Raw genomic sequence first — 17,723 nt, 5'->3', positions numbered from 1 at the left:
ACGAGTTGTGTCACTTTACAACAGTCCACAGAATGATTTGTTGATTCTGGACCTTTTCTGGGCTGAAAAGATATGCCTGAGATTTAAAAGAAAAACAAATAAAAAATCTTGTAAAGATATGAGGAACACTTTTTTTTTACTGACTTAACATAACTTTGAGTACTGCTTCTAATGTCTATTTTACTTTTAAAAAAAGGCCTGACTTTGTATTCAAAGATATGCCCAAAATTAGGCAAATTCATTTGAATATGTTTGCCTGAGCCTAGACGATATCTGCCAAAGAATTTCATTACATGTTGCATCTAACAATTTCATGCACACACAAGCCAGGCAGCACTTTTTCACATTTTGTCCCAGCACTCAACCCTCATCATCATTCATTGAGAAGTTTTCAGCACCTATTGAAAATGATAACTAGGGTGTCCCAGTAGAGGGCATCACTACACCTGCACAGAGCCTCATTTGACAGGGACGCCGCCTTTCTTTAACTGAATGCTTCCATTCATGCTGGGAACAACTGAAAAAACAATATATCTCAATAAAAAAATAACATTTTAATGTTACTTCTCTTTGGTTTGAAAATGTGAATGAGCTCTGTTTCTTAAACAAAGGAAAAAGATGACAATCTGCTTTAAAGTTATATCTATGTATAAAGTATATTTTAGATAAGATTTAGCAAAAATAATAAACGGTTTGTGAAGCATTAAGGTATCTTTTTTATTCTGAATGGTAAGTCAGTTATTGAATATGCAGAAATTTAACGGACATAGAATAAAACATGCCTGTAGTGCTTAAAAAAGATGTCACTTGTAATAAGGGATGACTACACGTTTCTTAACACAACACATTATGTATTGCCCTGTTAAGGAGATGATTTTGTTACACATATTGGTCAAGGCAGAAGTTATTTATTACCTTGGCTAAACAAGACATTTATTTACACAAAGTTATCGTCATGTAGGTGCCCTACCCATAAAACTAAGAGTTTTTTTTTGCATCTGAAAAACAGATGTTACCACCACGACATAATTCAAGGTGTTCCCTGCACACTCAGGCCTCAGTGATGGCCATCCAAACTGCCTATTTAAGGAAACCCATAGCCTCACAACAGAAACACTGGCTTTCAAAACTGCTCTGCAATTGCTCACAGCTCTCTCCCCCATGTTTCCAACCCTCCACCACACAGAGCCTCCTCTAAATGTTTAGGCTCTTTTCTCTAAATAAGGCAGCCTTATCGTAGTTCCTGTCATTTCTGCCTCTTTCCCAAACATCCCGAGCAGCGTCTGTGGCAGTAGCAAAGCTGGAGCCTGTGCATTCTTTTGCCTTGTATGGAGAAATGGCCCTGCCTGAGATGTCTTTGTACGGGTCAGGCCGGCCTCTCCATTGGCCGGGGCGGAAAGGGGAGGGAACCAACCGGGAGTCTGATTCTTTAAACAAACTTTCCAGTGGGACTGACTGTTTCCCTTTTGCGCTGCTGTGTTGGACCCAGACACCAGGAGTTTGAGGGACTTCCAAATATTTTTCTACCTGAAATCAAGGTGAGAACGAAAGCTGTTACAGAGTTTCAATGAAAGCGTGTTTTCATGTGTTTTAAAGGGCTGGAAGTGTGAATTCTCTTGTGTTCAGAGGTACAATGTTCCACTGTCACTGCTGAGAGGATAGAGATACAACTTCTGAAGTGGACATTTGAATTAAAAAAAAACATTATTGATAACAGTGAGGAGCGACATGAAGAGGATGCTCACCTTGAACCTGTTTGTCTTTATTAAAGTAGTACAAATGTACTGTATGCATGTGTTTACCTCAATGTCATCAGTACGGCACATTAGACAGAGGAATTTCTGAATGCAGCTGACCCATTTTGATCACACACAACACACTTACACACACACCTTTAATGTTGCCCCTTTTCTTGGTGATGAGAGCTTAACTTCCACTTCACTCTGTGTTTGTTTTTGGAATTCCTGGCTGTTGGCGTCCCCTCCTAAGTAGTGGTGACCTACATGACCTGGAGTTAGGGAGAGGGATGACAGCCTTACTGTTTGGTGATAAGCAATGTGTGTGTGTACGTGTGTGTGTGTGTGTGTGGACTGAGGGACAGAGGAGCTTTGTCATCTGAGAGGATAAAAGGGTCTACAGAGAAGCTGCGGAGGTGGACAGAGAACAAATATATTTGTCAGAGCAAGTCAGGCTGAGGCACGTCAGACGACAAATTCCAACAACAGCCAAATTCATCTGAACCTTCACAAATTATTCTTTTAATCGTTGTTTTAGCTGTTTTATTCTGTCGACTTCAGACTCAGAGGAGTTGGAGAGCAGATTTCTGTGTCCTTCACCTTGAAAATGTAACATCACACTATTCAAAGTGTCTCGATTATTGATTGCTTGAAAGAGGGATAGAGCTGAACACCAATCAGCCTCTCTCGGGGGACAGTACACTGCTGTATTACTGCAGCCGAAAAACAATGCACAATTTAAACAATCAAATTTAACTTCTGTTTACACTAGAGCCATTTAATTTTTGCCTTAACAAATTCTATTAGTGCTTAACAATTGCAGCGTGATGAAACTGTGGATTGTTGCGGGGGACGACTGTAGCATCTATGCGGGTGAGAGCCGCCCCTAATTGGATTGAGAATTCCTCTCTTCCTGGTTCCTGGAGTCTTAAGTTGGAGCTAGATTCTGTTTTGTTTCCAGCTTCCTCGCAGACTGCTGGATGGAGAATGTGAGGGCTTCAAGCCAACAACACACACCTTCCACAATTCTCCAATTTCTCTGGAACATGAAGGAAAAATCAAGTAGTCAAACAGTAGTTGAAGAAAAAGGAAGAGTGATCCAACATGTGTCTGCAGCGAGAGAAAGGAAGAGACAAAATCTTGTGTGTGTGTGTGTGTGTGTGTGTGTGTGAAACTACATCTTTACCCTCCAGCTTTGTTTTACATTCAAGTACATAAATTATTTCCCTGCAACCTTTGTACTGATAAACTAAACACACAGAGCCATTTTTGGACTGTTGGTCTTTATGTAAATTCTGCAGTGGACAATAAAGATATTCATTCCAAGTCTTAATAATTTGCATTGACCATAAAATGTATAAATCTGCTCTTGTATTTAAGCAGCATTCATTTGTATAGAGATCTACAAGGAAAGAAACGTCTGTACTTGAGATAAAGAGATATTCAAAGCTGCAGTCCAACATGAAGCCGCTGTGTGAATCACACGACCGACAGAGACGGCAGACACAAATATTTAAGGCTCACCCATTGCAGCAGCTCATTAGAAGTGATGACAGACAGTGTCGCACAGGCAGACAGTGCAGCTGGAGACAGGGGGATTTGCTGAAAATAGGACAGCAAAGAGCTATTTTAAAGTGTTGGAGTACACTATGTGTGGCTGTTACTGCTACGTGCTGTTATGTCTTTTACTTGTTGCTATAACAATGGATTTATAAATAATTGTAGATTCCAGATTAAAAGTCTTTGAATGTACCCTGATGCAAATGTCCATGTAAATCTACATATTTGACTATCCAAGCAACTGAGCAACACTCAATTTTAAAACGCATTTGTATCTACAGGAAATCCTGTATTAGAATAATATTTCCAATAGACAAATTGTTCCAATTGTAGAAATTGGCGGGATTGAATGATCTTCTTTTGTCACAACCTTAACCTTCATTATTAATTATTATTGTATTGCTATAAACAACACAACAATAATCTAAATCTGTTTACTTAGAAAGTCTACCATGTTTTTTTTAAAGTGTGATTTTAAGGACAGAAATTTGACCAAGAAGAAAATAAGCAATGTCGTAAGAGTTCACCAGATAAAATTCTCTTCATGTGTGAGTCAGTCACCTACAATATTCACATGACCTCAGGGCATGATGTCATGTCACCTCATCTGTGACTCATCAAGCACATTCACCTGCTGCTTCCTGCTGCTCCTCTGACTGCTAGCACCCGCTGTGTATCGCACAATCCCATGACACACACACATGTGCATGACAAATCCTTGCAGACCTGAATATGAGTGACAGGTCTAATTCTGGAAGGACCTGAAGCTAGCCGCAGAGTGCTGTGAACACTGTGTGCCATTTTCACACCCATCACTGTACCCAACATCCAGGGGAAAGATATGATCCTCACTCAACAAGAAGCGAGGGGAAAATATTCCATTTTATAGAGAAGAAAGAAAGAGCTTAATGCCTGCAGAATAATATATATATACATCTAAATCGCATTATCATTAAAAATGATGCTGAAATGTATATTCAGTGTCAAGTTATTTGAACAAACAATACACCCAAGCCAAGCTTTCAATGACGGTATCACAACTTTTTTTTACAATCATATTGATAAAAAATTTTTTACCAAATGTGCTCAGGCCCAGATCCAGCCGCCACCATGTCGAGCAAGCGTGCCAAGGGAAAGACCACCAAGAAGCGCCCCCAGAGGGCCACCTCCAACGTCTTCGCCATGTTCGACCAGTCTCAGATCCAAGAGTTCAAAGAGGCGTTCAACATGATCGACCAGAACAGAGACGGTTTCATTGACAAGGAGGATCTGCATGACATGCTGGCCTCTCTGGGTACAAATGATTTCTCGTCTTGTCTTCACAGATATGCTTCAGTTATTACGATTTTTTTTTTTTCTCTTCCAAACCCTCAAATGTGATGGAAAAACAAATGCTAACTTGCTTGAGTCCACCTTTAAGTTCCCTTTAATGTAATATACAACATATTGCTCTGAAATGTCTGCTTTTGAACACCCTGTCATGAATGGAAAATGATTCAATTGTTTTCAGTGTCAAGGTTATTCTCCTGGCTATAGGCCTAGAAAGAAATGTGAGTGAAGTGTAGTCCAAAGAACAGAGGTGGTTCAGTGAAGATAATCGCTTCAATAAATATATAAATATATATTATGCCAAATAATAGCGCACATCATTAAATAACACAACATAAAATACCATGATTTATGTTTCAGTAACAGAATTTAATACTAGATTGTGAGTCAAATACTGTGTATGTGTTATTAGGGGGGCTTTTCCTTTTGGAGGGGTGGCCACAAGGGGGACCAATCTCAGTTTTACAGGGGCACTGGCCCCTGTCGGCCCCTTCCTAGAACCGCCCATGCCAAAGAAAGCATACACATAGCATGTGTATGTAACAGTGCCTCTCGTCCTCAGGTAAGAACCCCTCTGATGAATACCTGGAGGGGATGATGAGCGAGGCACCAGGGCCCATCAACTTCACCATGTTCCTCACCATGTTCGGAGAGAGGCTCAACGGCACCGACCCCGAGGACGTCATCCGCAACGCCTTCGCCTGTTTCGATGAGGAGGGCTCAGGTGAGTCAGTGTTAATAAGTAGAAACATTCAACATAAACGGATCCTGCCACTTACACTGACTTAATCTCCAACCTGATGGATGTGTTAATTTGCATCAAAGGTGTGATCCATGAGGACCACCTGAGAGAGCTGCTGACCACCATGGGCGATCGCTTCACAGATGAGGAGGTGGACGAACTCTTCAGAGAGGCGCCCATTGACAAGAAGGGCAACTTCAACTACGCAGAGTTCACTCGCATCCTCAAACACGGCGCCAAAGACAAGGATGACGAGTAAAGCAAAAAGCCAACTGCCTCATTCCTGCATTCATACTGCAACACAAATAAGTCCCTAGTTCCTACCTTTGTGGGCCTTGTAGGCCTTAGAGAAATTAAATAGGATTTTTTAAAATCAAAATCTTTGATAAAAAAGGCCCAAATGGATATTTGGTTTTGTTCATTTTGAACTGAGCATGTTTCAGAAAGGTAGGAGCTTGGTATTTATTTGAGATCTGCAGTTGTTGTAACCCTGGTAGATCATCACAGGGATTCTGGTTGGACATTCAGATACAACAAACATCATGAACATCAACTGGGTTTTTTGACTGACTCAGTGCTTTATACAGTGCCAGCAATGTTTACTTAGCCGTCACACCTGCAAAAGCACAGCATACAGTTTGCTTATCTGTAATATTTGTATCCTTTGTATGTCAGAAATGGATTAAAAAAATATGTATGATTCAGATTGTTTTGTTAAAAGTGATGCATAGTTCCACTTGTTTTGTTTTTTTTAAAGCCCTCATCCTTCCCTCAGCTGTTGTTTGTAGCCTCTTTGTTGAAGGATCAGGTAAAGGCCTTAGTATGTGTAATTGAAGGAATTCTGTTGTGAAATTGCTCGAACGATTAAAGAAAGTTTTATCATGCCATTGACGGCGAAAAAGTTTGTGTGTGCTTGGCTGTTTATTTTTTTAAGTCCCTGTACTATCTCTTATAACTTCACATGCTGAAGTTTTGTTTTGGAACTTCACTTCTAACAACTGAGGATAAAGTTTAGGACCGTGTAGATAGAGCAGCAAAAAAGCCTAAGGGCATTAACCTAAATAAACATTTGCTTTAAACTAACAAACATAAAAAGTTAAAACAACAAAAGGTTACTACTACAACAGGAGATCAAATCAAACTCTTTTGTCCATGTGAACATCAAAAACTGTTTGAAAGTCATATAAACACACTGTTGTACATTTTCTAAATGTGCAAGAATATTAAGAGTTTATCTGATAATTGAGGGTTTAATAAGCCACTTGCCCTTGTTTCATTATTTTTATTTAAATCAACTTCCAATTAAAGTTCCATTTAAATATCTGGCATTACTTTCTTAAATATTTTATAGAACATGTTTGCCTTTATTGGAGAGGACAGCTGAAGAGTGACAGGCAAATGTTTTGAAAAGGGAGCAGGGGATGACATGCAGCAGAGGGCCGAGGTCAGATTCAAACCCACCGCCGCTGCAGCCTCCTCCGTACATAGGTGATGTGACATAACCTCTGGGCTATTTGGTTTCTATATACTTTTTTAAAAGCATCGCGTAACTAACAAAAAACTTGTTCTGCTGAAAATGACCAAACAACCCACTTTAATCATAGAACCATCAACAGATTTACAGTCTACTATTGTCAAGGTCTTTATTTTTTGTGACATGAAATATTTTGTTGTCCATGAAAAAAAAAAAAAATCTATTCAAAGCCTGTTGTACGAGAGTAATCAATTTATGTTTACAAGGCAGGTAACATCCATTGAAAATGTCATCATTTGCAAAGTTGAGCAATTTGTAACAAACTGACTTCTAAACATTCAACACTTGTATTGTGAACAAAGACCAAAGATGTAGCACTTATGGAAAACTGAACTTTTATTTCATTGAAATTATTGTACAAAACACATTTAAAGTTTAAGGCATATATTGCACAGACTATTGAGAAGTTTTGATATAAAAAGAGACATTATCCCTTAGTCGTAGGTTTAAGGCACAGCAGCCAGTCATACTGCTAACGGTCATGATTCACAACATGAACTTGAAAAACATTTTGAATGCATTTGGCTGTGAAAAGAAAAAAAGAAAAAAAACTATACAGTTTGAAAGTTCATGCCTATACAAACAAACAAAAAAATTTGACTGAAAATATTTACACACATCATCACATTGTCTGTTCTGATTGAAGCGGAACTCTGCATCTAAAATCACATAGAAACCTTGCAATAAAACAAAACAAAACAATGTCTCATCTGAAGCCAGCCATTTCCAGTATAATAACCGATAAGGTGTTGTCACAGTGGCATGATGCAGTATGAACAATAAAAAAATCACTTTAATACTTAGTATTCTACATGTTACCCAAGCCTGACAGGACCTGTGGAAATTGAGGTATAAATGCACATCAGTTTAGTGTGTACCTGTGTAATGAGAAAAAAAAAAAAAAGGGGGGGGGGGGGGGAAGGTTCACCGACATCCACAGATCAATAATGGCAGTGATGGGCGACACAAAAAATAATTTAAAAGAACCCAAGTGGAAATACAAGAGGAGTGTTTGAGTTTATAAATCTACCATGGAAAAGTTAGTTTTTTTTCTTCAGACATCAGACTTTTCCTTCCGTCTCCTCAAACATGCAAATAACCGTTTAAACTCAGCACATCTCAAAGACACAGGTAAACATGACAGTACTAGATCCTGCTAAGGTATTGTTCACATGGGAATTAATCCACATGATGCTACTGTTAATAGAAGTCCAGATGGCATGCAGCCATATATTGTGGTTCGTGCTAAGACAGTTTCATGGAAACTACAGCTTTGTGAATGATTTAAAGATGGAAAGAAACCATTTCTAAACACAGATGGAAAGCACCGATGGGGAAATGAAATTAGTTTAATGCTCTTGGACCCTCCTGGTTAACAAAAAAAAAAAAAAAAAAAAAAGAACCAGAAATTTTGAGCTATATCAGTTCATCTGCTACATTAGCTTCATCAAGACACTTTACTCATGTAAGACATTCAGGTTTGAAATACAATGCCCAAGTCCTAACATCCACATCAAACAGGATAATTCATATTTCATAAATATGATGATTTAACATATAAAGTGTGCAGCACTAGTCGCCTTGACTCCCAGCGAGTGTAATGTTTCAGCTGAGGAGATGTAAGCGCTTGATGTCACTGGGTCATCAAGCTGCTCACCTCTCCACTCAAATTGATTTCTGTAACAGATCCAATGTGACCTTCTCTCCCTCATCCTGTCTCCTCAACTAAAGTCCCTGAAATACATACACAACTGATCAGGGTGGAATAAATAGAAAAGACCCAATGGCTTCATTTTCAGCGAGAAAAAACAAAGTGTGACCAGTTTTATAGTTCAGAAAAGCAAAACCCCTGGAATGACTCACAAGGGCTAATTAATCCATTTGGTTTTTAAAATGCAGGAAGATAGATGGGGGAGGGGGAGTGTTTATAGCAAGACATTCAGTCCGGCTCGAGTACAATCACTTTCCCTTCTATTTATCTCCAGGGGAAAAAAGTGGATGTGGTTGTGTGAGGGGGGAAAAATAAAGGGGAAAAAAAAACACATTTTCCTCTAAGAGGGGAATGAATGACAAGCAGCTAAGGTAGGTATGAATGTCTTTTGTACATTCATCAAAGTCTGGTTATGCTACTGAAGAGGCTAACTGACTGCTGGTGATGGAAATTAACCCGACTGGATTTTTTTTTTTTTTTTTACAATTACCGGATATTTTTATCTTTTCATTCATTATCGTCAAGTGGAAAAAGATGTGAACCCCCCCCCCCCCCCAAAAAAAGGTACATAATTTGACTCTAAACTGAGTACTGTTCATTGTAGTGTTCTTACCAGCAGGTGCCTCCTTATAGAAAATATTTAAAACAGCAAGTATATTGTCCGTTCAAAACTTTTTCTGAGTTCATTGGTCTCCTTTCATTCTCTGTTTCTTCAGGTACACACTTAATGACAAAAAGGGATAAAGATACATTCTCCTATATACATTGTTGTCCAGCCAAAGGGAATGACCTGGCCTCTCTCCTCCAATCATATACATGCATCGATAAAAAGAAAAAAAAAAATCTCCTAGTTAACTATTTCGCTCACTGTGTGCAGGCTGTGTTGTGGGCCCCAGACCGTGCTGATGGGGGTCTGCACCACTTGAAGAGAGCTTGGTTGTCTGGTTTCAGTGTGGACCATGCTCCAAACGCTGGGCACTATTGCTGAATTTCTCTGCGTGCTACCGCTAATACTGCTAATGCTATTGATGCTGCTGCTGGAGGAGGAGACTTGAAGAGGAACAGAAATGTGTTGAGAAGCCTGACTCACGAGAGAAGTGATCGTGGAAGTGATCGGGGCTGAAGAGTGAAGAGAAGTTAGAGCTTCTGCAGTAGGGAGGACTGAGGTGTGAACTGGGGATGTTGATGAAGCTGCGGTTGACACAGGTGATGAACAAGCGACAGGGGTTAGGGGAGATTTGTGGAATGGCAAGTAAAGTGGAACTCCTCTAGGGGCAGCCTTAACAAGCGCTACACCCTGCGCTGAGGACTGGCTTATAGCAGTGACAGACGTGGAACTTTGCTTGGCCGAGAGAAGGACTGGTGTGGGCATAGAGGCTTGCCTTGTAGCTGGGATTGAAGGACATGTGGTGAGCAGTGGGGCTGAGGTTGGAGTTGACGGTGAAGCTTGGGGGATAACTGGAGCAACAGCAAGTTTCTGAGAATTTGGCTCAACCAAGACTGAGGCAGACACAGGGATAAGGAGAGGCTGAGTCGGGCTGGAAGATCTGGCGGGATCCTTGTCCAAGGGGCTCCAGATGATTTTATTCATCGGAAGAGGGGACAGCCGTGGTGAAGATACTAAAACCGGAGTTGGGACTGGTACAGAGGCTGGTAGTGTGGGAGGCATCCAAGCCTTTACTGAAGTTACAGGTGAAGCTGGAGCAGCCATTGCCTTCTCCATCAGACTTTGCACCCTTGAAGGATCCATGACCTGCTGGTTGTCCTCTGGAGGCGGCGTGGGTCCCAAGTCACTGCTGTAAGCCTCCACAAGTTCACTTTTTGAAGCCTCTGCAGGTCTGCTCTGGCTCTCCTTGAGTCTCTTTAGGTTCTCCTGCTCCGCTGCGCGCTGCAGAGCCGCATCCACGAGGAGCCTTAAGTCACTGAAGTCCTGTGTGGGGAACAGCTCGGGAGGAGTCGGGGGAGGCGTGTTAAAGAGGCCGCTGGTCGGGCTGGCTGCTGTTGTGCTGGTGAGAGAAGCCCCCTGTTCCTCCGCTTCCCTCAGCAGACTCTGCGTATCTAGTCTCAACAGAGCCTGGACTGAGCCCTCCTTGCCAGGGTAGCCCGCTCCCGTCAGGATAGCTGTCGCCGTGCTCCCAAGAAGGCTGAGGTCCAATGTGGGAGCAGAGCGGATGACAGAGGGACGATGTTGAAAAGAGGAGGAAGAGGTGGAGGAGTTGCTGCGTGGAGAACTGGCTCCATCTCCGTTAGACTCGTTTTTGCCGCCAACCTTGCGGGAGATGGTGAACTTTGTGGGGTCTTTGCCATCCTTGCGAAGCAAATCAGGGAGGAGACGACGGCGTGCATTGATGAACCAGTTGCAGATCTGGGGAAAGAGCAGACGTTTTTGGCATTAAAAAAAACTGACAGATTGCTTACATGGATGTTTTCTGATAAATAGATCAAAAGAAAGTGGTTTTTGTTTTTTTTACATTTTCCAGATTCATTTTCTCCCCCTACAGCTTCACAAGTCAAGCCTTGCATCACAATCAAGCTTTTAAAATGTCTTGGCTCTGTGATCTTAACACACCCGCCTACACACTTCCTTCATCTCAGCTGTACACGAGGCCTTTTTCACCCCCTCTAGTGGTGTAGCCTCCCACACAGGGAAGAGAAAAAAGGAGGGTGAGACAGACAGAGATGAGAGCCCTCAGACAGCTGGCAATAATGAAGCTCTGGGTAAATATGCTGAGCCACAGAGAAACCAGCCAGAAGCATTCCAGTGAACCTACTGCAGAACAAGAGGCTCCGCCTTATGATGATCTGTGATGTCTCCACTAATGCTCAGCATGTTTACATGCACAGTTTAGTTGAGCTATTGCAGCGTGATTAAACTATTTAATTGGACTGCTCTCCTTGTGTCAGTATGGGACAGCGGGGCAAAAGTGTGTCTGGATTTCTATATGTATTTGTTCGACTTTGAGAAATTCAAACGTACACTTTCTGTATGACTTACATATATTTTAAAATCCAGTTTTAGTCAAATTAATACAATACATTGTCTTTTTATAACTGCATGTAAACATTATGTTAATAAAAGAAAAGACTGTAGTTCTAACACTTGAGAGCTCAATGATACGTTTCAAGATTGAGAAGAAAAAAAATAGTAATTTGTTGAAGCGATGTCTTCTTTGACAAACAGAGGATTAACATTGAACATTACTTAGAGCTTCATTATAGGGAAAGATCTGTTCTGTGCTATTGCATATTTAAGAATAACAAAATAATAATGAGGAATTTGTGAAATATAAAAACTGAAATGGCATTGGCAGTTATTTTAGACTGTCAAAGATTTACTTCATATAAATCATCACAAAAAAATTAATGAATGATCACAAATTAATTAAAAATAACATTTAACAGAAAAAATACCCAAGAGAATGCCGAGACAGAGAGCGCCACAGTGTCAAAGAAGGGTAAATTAAATTCCTCTGCTCACCTGCAGCACAGAGAGGTTGGTCTGGCCTGACAGACTCAGTTTCTCTTGCTCTGACGGGTAGGCATTGAAGCGGTGCTCGTACAGCCAGCTCCGTAGAATCTGCACCGCCTCCTTGGGCAGGTTGCCGCGGCGACGGCGCTTCCCAAAGAGCCCTCTTCCTGACAGGTCGAGGGGAGAGCCATCATCGCTGTCGGACACAGCAGAGGAGTGCTCCTGCTCCGGGCGATGCTCGTCTTCCAGAGCTGAGGGGGGGAGGCGAGAAGTCAGTCGAGCTTGTTACGGATACCAACTCACGTCATTTAATTAACGTGCTTACATCAAATCTGTGTGTCGTCTGCTTTAAAAAAAAGGCATTGATCAGTGTAAATATGTTTTTGTTGCATCTTTATTCAGTAATGCATGGAGTCTGTGACAGAGAGAAGAAGCCAATTATCTAATTTGAAGGATTTACACTCGATGTGGGATTTCACTCACTTTCTTTCACAAAATAAAAACCACCACTACTTTCTCACAAAACCAGCAACTACCACGTGAGTGCACAAAAAAAAATCTGAACAGGTTACTAATGGATAAGTGTAGGACCTTGTCAGTCCAATTATCCTGCCTTTTTCTTTTTTTATAAACAAATCTATACTGAAGTTAAAGGAAGTTTCATTCTTTTTAACAATGGCCCTGGGTTAGAACTTTGTTGTTGGATTTTCTTCTGTCACTCTCTGGTTGGCCACAGGACAGGATTTCCACTCAAAATGGAGTATGCCTGATCCCAGGGGTGGGTCGCAGAATGCAGTAAATGTCTTTCTCTGGGGCTTGGTGAAACCTGACCCCTGGGGGCAGCGCTTGTCTTCACAAAGAAGATTGTGTGCATATCAGCATCACAGTAGCCAGTGGCCCAGGAACCTATTGACCATGCAAAGGAGGTCGTTTTCACCTCATGCCACTTGGGCTCTAGACTGCTGCAGCAGTTGACAAATCTTTTGAATCCTGCATTCCTGGACAACGAGGGAAGTCCTAAAGCGAGTTAAAGAGGGGGATAACACATGAGGACAACACTTTATTTCCAAATATAAGCAGAATATCTGATAATGCCTAAAATTGAACTGTAGGTCTGTAGTTTATTGATGATTGGAAGAATTGCTGTGATCCTTTATCATTACTGTCTGCTATTTTTTTTTAAATCACATTTTGTACAAATCATCAGAGTTAAAAACAAAATACTTTGTTTTTTAAGCTGCTACTATAAACTGGCAAACTGAAAAAAAGGAAAAATAAACGGTTATTTGATTTTACACACAATTACAAAAATATCCCTACAATGGATTTTAGTGATATCACCCAGTAAAATAAAGTTAGGCTACAGGGTATTTTCACAATTTCTGGATTAGATTAAATCTTTTTGTTTCTGTCTGATAGTATGATCAATAAAGTTTGAGTCATTCAACAGAAACACTCATAGGTTGACAGACATCTAGAGTCATAAAGAGAAATGGTGAAGCCCACAACAAAGCTCAATTCCCACAAGTCTGAGCACTGGATAGACATTTAAAGGTTTGCCATGAAATACATACACCCATTAAAGCCGCGATTGATTCAATTCAAGCCAAGACAAATTTCAGACAGATGTGTGCTTTGTATAGTATGCCATGTCGGCTAAACATCCCACTTGGAGTCATCTTTTTTTGTATATACTTTGTTGCTCTTGCACACAAGCAGGCCTGTGACGCTGTGTTGGGAAAAAGTGGGAAGTGATTCTAATGTTTAAATGTTTTTTTAAAAAAATGGTCGACTCAAACTGGTTTGACTGTTCAAAAGTGAACAAAACTTTTTTCTGAACAGGCCGAGCCAGATGTAAGAGTTTTAATGTGAACGTCAGTCAACCACTCACTAAACATCAACTTTGAGGACTCGCTTTGTCAAAACCATTACGTCACACTTAAACACTACTGACGGCCGCTAAAGAAAAGACCTGTAAAAAGCAACAATGTAACATTAAAAAAAGTGACTAAACGACGGGCTATTTCAAATTAGCCATCTGGAGCGCACAAAGGAGGCAGGCAGAAAAACACAGCCTCCCGCATGTCACTCCGCCAGATGGACACCATGCCTGCCTCCACAGATAACTAGCTGGCTAGCTGTCCCTCCAAATTTGAACACAAACACACGCTGCATTTGCTCGCAACAAAGAGCCCGCATGCCAGGCTTAAACCAACAGAGAAGACACGGCTACAGGCGGACACACACTCTGAGTTATAACCATGCAGGGTAGAGATACCAAATACAAAAAAACTCACCTCGTTTGAATGCTTTCATTCTTTGTTGATGGCTCGCTTGAAAACGCGCAGCTGTCCAAGTTGCTTGCTGTACAAAGCGTGCCCGGGAGCTTGAACGATGGTTGACACAACGCCACTTTCTTCCCAAGGAAACAGAAGGTGTTGCGCTGTTTTCACAGATTTACACACGTCGCTTTTTTTTTAGGAGTTCCGCAGCCAAGATATCGTTTCACCTGGTTTCCATTTCTCCCCTCGCTTTCTGCCAGGAATAATGTTTTCTGTTTTGTGTCGCCTGAACCTTCTTTTACCTGCCCGCAGCAGCAGCGCCAGCTTTTTTGCCAATCTTGACAGTCGCAGCTGAAAAGATCCCGCCTCATCAATAGCTGTCAACCAATCACAAGCCTTTTTGACGCCTCCATTGCAGCCGTGAGCCAATCACAGCGCGTCGAGAGACAGCAGACAGACTCTGTGTCTCTGTGATTGACGGGTAAGAACCATTTCATTCAAGGAACATCGCAGTCATTCAAACATTGTTATTTTCTCGACACGGCTGAAATTCTGCTCGGTAAAACAGATTAAAGCGCGTTTAAATGTGGCAACACGGTAATCTTAGCAGCAAGTGTGGTCGTTTTTATTCTAAAGTACGGGAGACCGCTCCACGGTGTGTTTGGACCTTATGTAACGTTGTGCAAAATGTTCTGGTTACATAAATCATAAACGTCGAATACGTCGCTGGTGACCACATCTGCACACTTAGTTTTATGAATAAGTTATCTCGACACACTGTCTGGAGCGATATTTGCTGTGGTAGTTACGTTATGCAATCTAAGTTAGTTTCATTCTTGAGAAATAGATAGTTGTTGCAGAGGTGATGCTTCTGTCGTCTCTGCGAGATTCCCTTTGCAAAATGAGCGGGAGAGTAGATTTAAAGAGCTGTCACTGTTTGTGCTGAGAAGGCAGAAAGTAGGTCAAATAACGCAACAAAATAAAAAAAAATAGCCTATTAAAAGAAACATTTAGTCAACAAGCGGTATCCTCATGCAAACAGTAAATATGGTCACCTTGTTGAGAAAGTATTCTGTGCCTTTTATTGAGTATTACTTCTTTTCATTATACATTTGAACAACTTTGAAATCGTAGATCTACAGCGCTTTAAAAGATGAAGATTTTTCAGTCTGTTTTTTTTATTTACAGAGGACGACTTTAAAGAAGCACATAGAGGGGAAAAAAGAAGAATCAGGAATTGGCTATTAGTTCCATCTTAATATCAAAGAAACCCTTTGATGCAGTATTGCAAATACTTTAAATGTTACCAGAGAATGAATTCAGGACAACACACCCACTCACTCACAACTTTGTCTCAAACAATGCAAAACGTTTACAGCTACCAAACCACACAAGCCCTGACATAGGCCTATAGCCTATAGAGTAAGTTATCCTATTCTTTTAAATATGTGCTATGTCCATAAAATATATACTTTGATTTCATATGAGCTGCCCCTCACCACTTTCCCAATTACATGCCCAATTCAGTAGAATAACACAGATATACTAATGAGCTTGTTTTATGGGGGGGGACTGAAGTAAGGGAGGGAATTCACTGTCATCCCAACTTAGAAAAACCTATGCACTGAACTGCTTCTCTCAATTCATCTCCTCGGGTCGAACCTTCATTTTCAGGCCTGGAATTCAGAGAAATAACTTCATATAGCCTACTAAAATGTCCAATCCCATTTTGAGGGACAAAGTGAAATATAAAAAGGTACGTAGGTTCACAGAATATTTTTTTGACCATACAGTTATTAAAAGAAATATTTAAATTTCTGCTGGCTTAACAATTAAACTACGAATTTTAACAAATGTCTGAGTGAAAACTTACTTCACAGACTTTATCAATTTGAACCGTACGCTTCTGTATTTAAAGTAGGCACATTAAAGAGTGAAGCTGAATACAAGTGTTGAAAAACCAGTTCTGAAAGTGAAGCCTAAAAGAACAGAACGGTGCTCAAGCAAAGGCTGACAGTCTTGACTTTAAATGGCCAATTCTATCAAACCACTATCACCTTGAAATCAATGGCTTTACAGACACCACACCCCCCACAGTGCAGCTGTTTGAAACATGGATAACCCATACCTAGGAAATAGACCTAGGTGTGTCCCAGTGATATCTATGTGTGTATTGAAGAAAAGCCTTGTTTATATGTATGAGATGAGCTTTCTTTTCATTCTTTGAGTAGGCCGCTGACATCTCTGTAGATGTTTTAAACATCCAATTTTTTTAAGAGCTGGAGAAGCAGCTTTCAGTTTGAGTTGGGTAAGACCATAGAGCTACTTTTTCTTAGTGTGTTTAAGATGCCAAATAGTGTTTGATGTGCATTCAAGACAGGTACACACCTACAGTTGGTGTATGGAAATGATGAATGTTGAGAAAAAGATGTGATGAATTTGCTTTAAGCTCTCAATATTCTTGCAGTGGGTAAGAGGGAGATTTTTTGTTTTCACAGCATATGTCTGCAAGTAAGCATGTATTAACATTTCACAATTTTCTTCTTAAGACATTTTACTTAATTTTAAGTGTGTCAAACCAACCATTTTTTGACACTGTACAGATGATTTCAGACACAACTTTCTCCCTATAGCAATCAGAAATCAAATCACACTAACGACAGTGTTGGGCTCACACAAAAGGCCTTCAGGTGCTAACAATGCTCTCCACACCAGTCAAACGGAGCGGGGGCATTGACAGCCACCAAGGAACAGCCTTTTGACACCCCTGAGCCATTTTCCTCGCAAAGAGTCTTCTCTAAACATGCAAACGCAACAGCCAAACAAAGGCCTGCCATCAAGAAAACCTCCTGCAAAGACAGAGTAAGAATGGCGGTCATCAGGCCTTTCCGATTCAAAGCCCCTGGGCTGCATTTTGGAGGTCACAGCGGGTGAGAAAGAGACATTGCAACAGATAAAGCAATGCAGTGACACTGCTTAACATAACTAATTAGGAAGTGGAGGTTAAGGGTTTGTTTGTCTATCATTTGGAAGAGACCAAATGTGAGTGGAAGACGGGGAAAAGTCTGTGATTCATGTAAGAGCATGTCAGTGTGGAGTTTATGATTTGATGTGTACTTTTAGTGTTAAACTCTGCAGGATTTCTGAGGCCTGGGGTCAAAGTTAAGTGAGACAAAGAAGAATGTAAATGTGTCTACATGTGTACATCACAGGGCAGGGCTGAGGGTCGCCATGTGGAGTGAATCCCATTCCATTGTGTGCACACAGTTAACTACAATGTAGTTTATCTTGGGTTGGAAACTAACCACTGTCGCCCCCTTCAGGTCAGAGAGAAAACTCACAGGCCGACTTAAGGGGAGG

At 40.9% G+C, this 17,723-nt stretch overlaps 2 protein-coding genes across 2 annotated transcripts; one reads left to right on the top strand and one right to left on the bottom strand.

The window, feature by feature from the left end:
* The first annotated feature begins 1,385 nt into the window (after positions 1–1,385).
* Positions 1,386–6,271, top strand: myl9b (myosin, light chain 9b, regulatory). Its single transcript, XM_020646904.3, has 4 exons — positions 1,386–1,538; positions 4,387–4,590; positions 5,188–5,349; positions 5,451–6,271. Exons 2-4 carry the CDS (start codon positions 4,407–4,409, stop codon positions 5,624–5,626), a joined length of 522 nt encoding a protein of 173 aa, XP_020502560.1. The 5' UTR covers positions 1,386–1,538; positions 4,387–4,406; the 3' UTR covers positions 5,627–6,271.
* A 948-nt stretch (positions 6,272–7,219) lies between these two features.
* LOC109993797 (uncharacterized) lies at positions 7,220–14,820 on the bottom strand. The gene is made up of 3 exons (XM_020646877.3): positions 14,379–14,820; positions 12,091–12,332; positions 7,220–10,977 (listed from the first exon to the last, which is right to left on the bottom strand). Exons 1-3 carry the CDS (start codon positions 14,395–14,397, stop codon positions 9,460–9,462), a joined length of 1,779 nt encoding a protein of 592 aa, XP_020502533.2. The 5' UTR covers positions 14,398–14,820; the 3' UTR covers positions 7,220–9,459.
* Positions 14,821–17,723: the final 2,903 nt, after the last annotated feature.

This window comes from Labrus bergylta, chromosome 5, assembly GCF_963930695.1.
Source record: "Labrus bergylta chromosome 5, fLabBer1.1, whole genome shotgun sequence".
In the NCBI taxonomy this organism is placed as follows: domain Eukaryota; kingdom Metazoa; phylum Chordata; class Actinopteri; order Labriformes; family Labridae; genus Labrus; species Labrus bergylta.
This window is presented reverse-complemented; position numbering and strand designations above follow the sequence as displayed.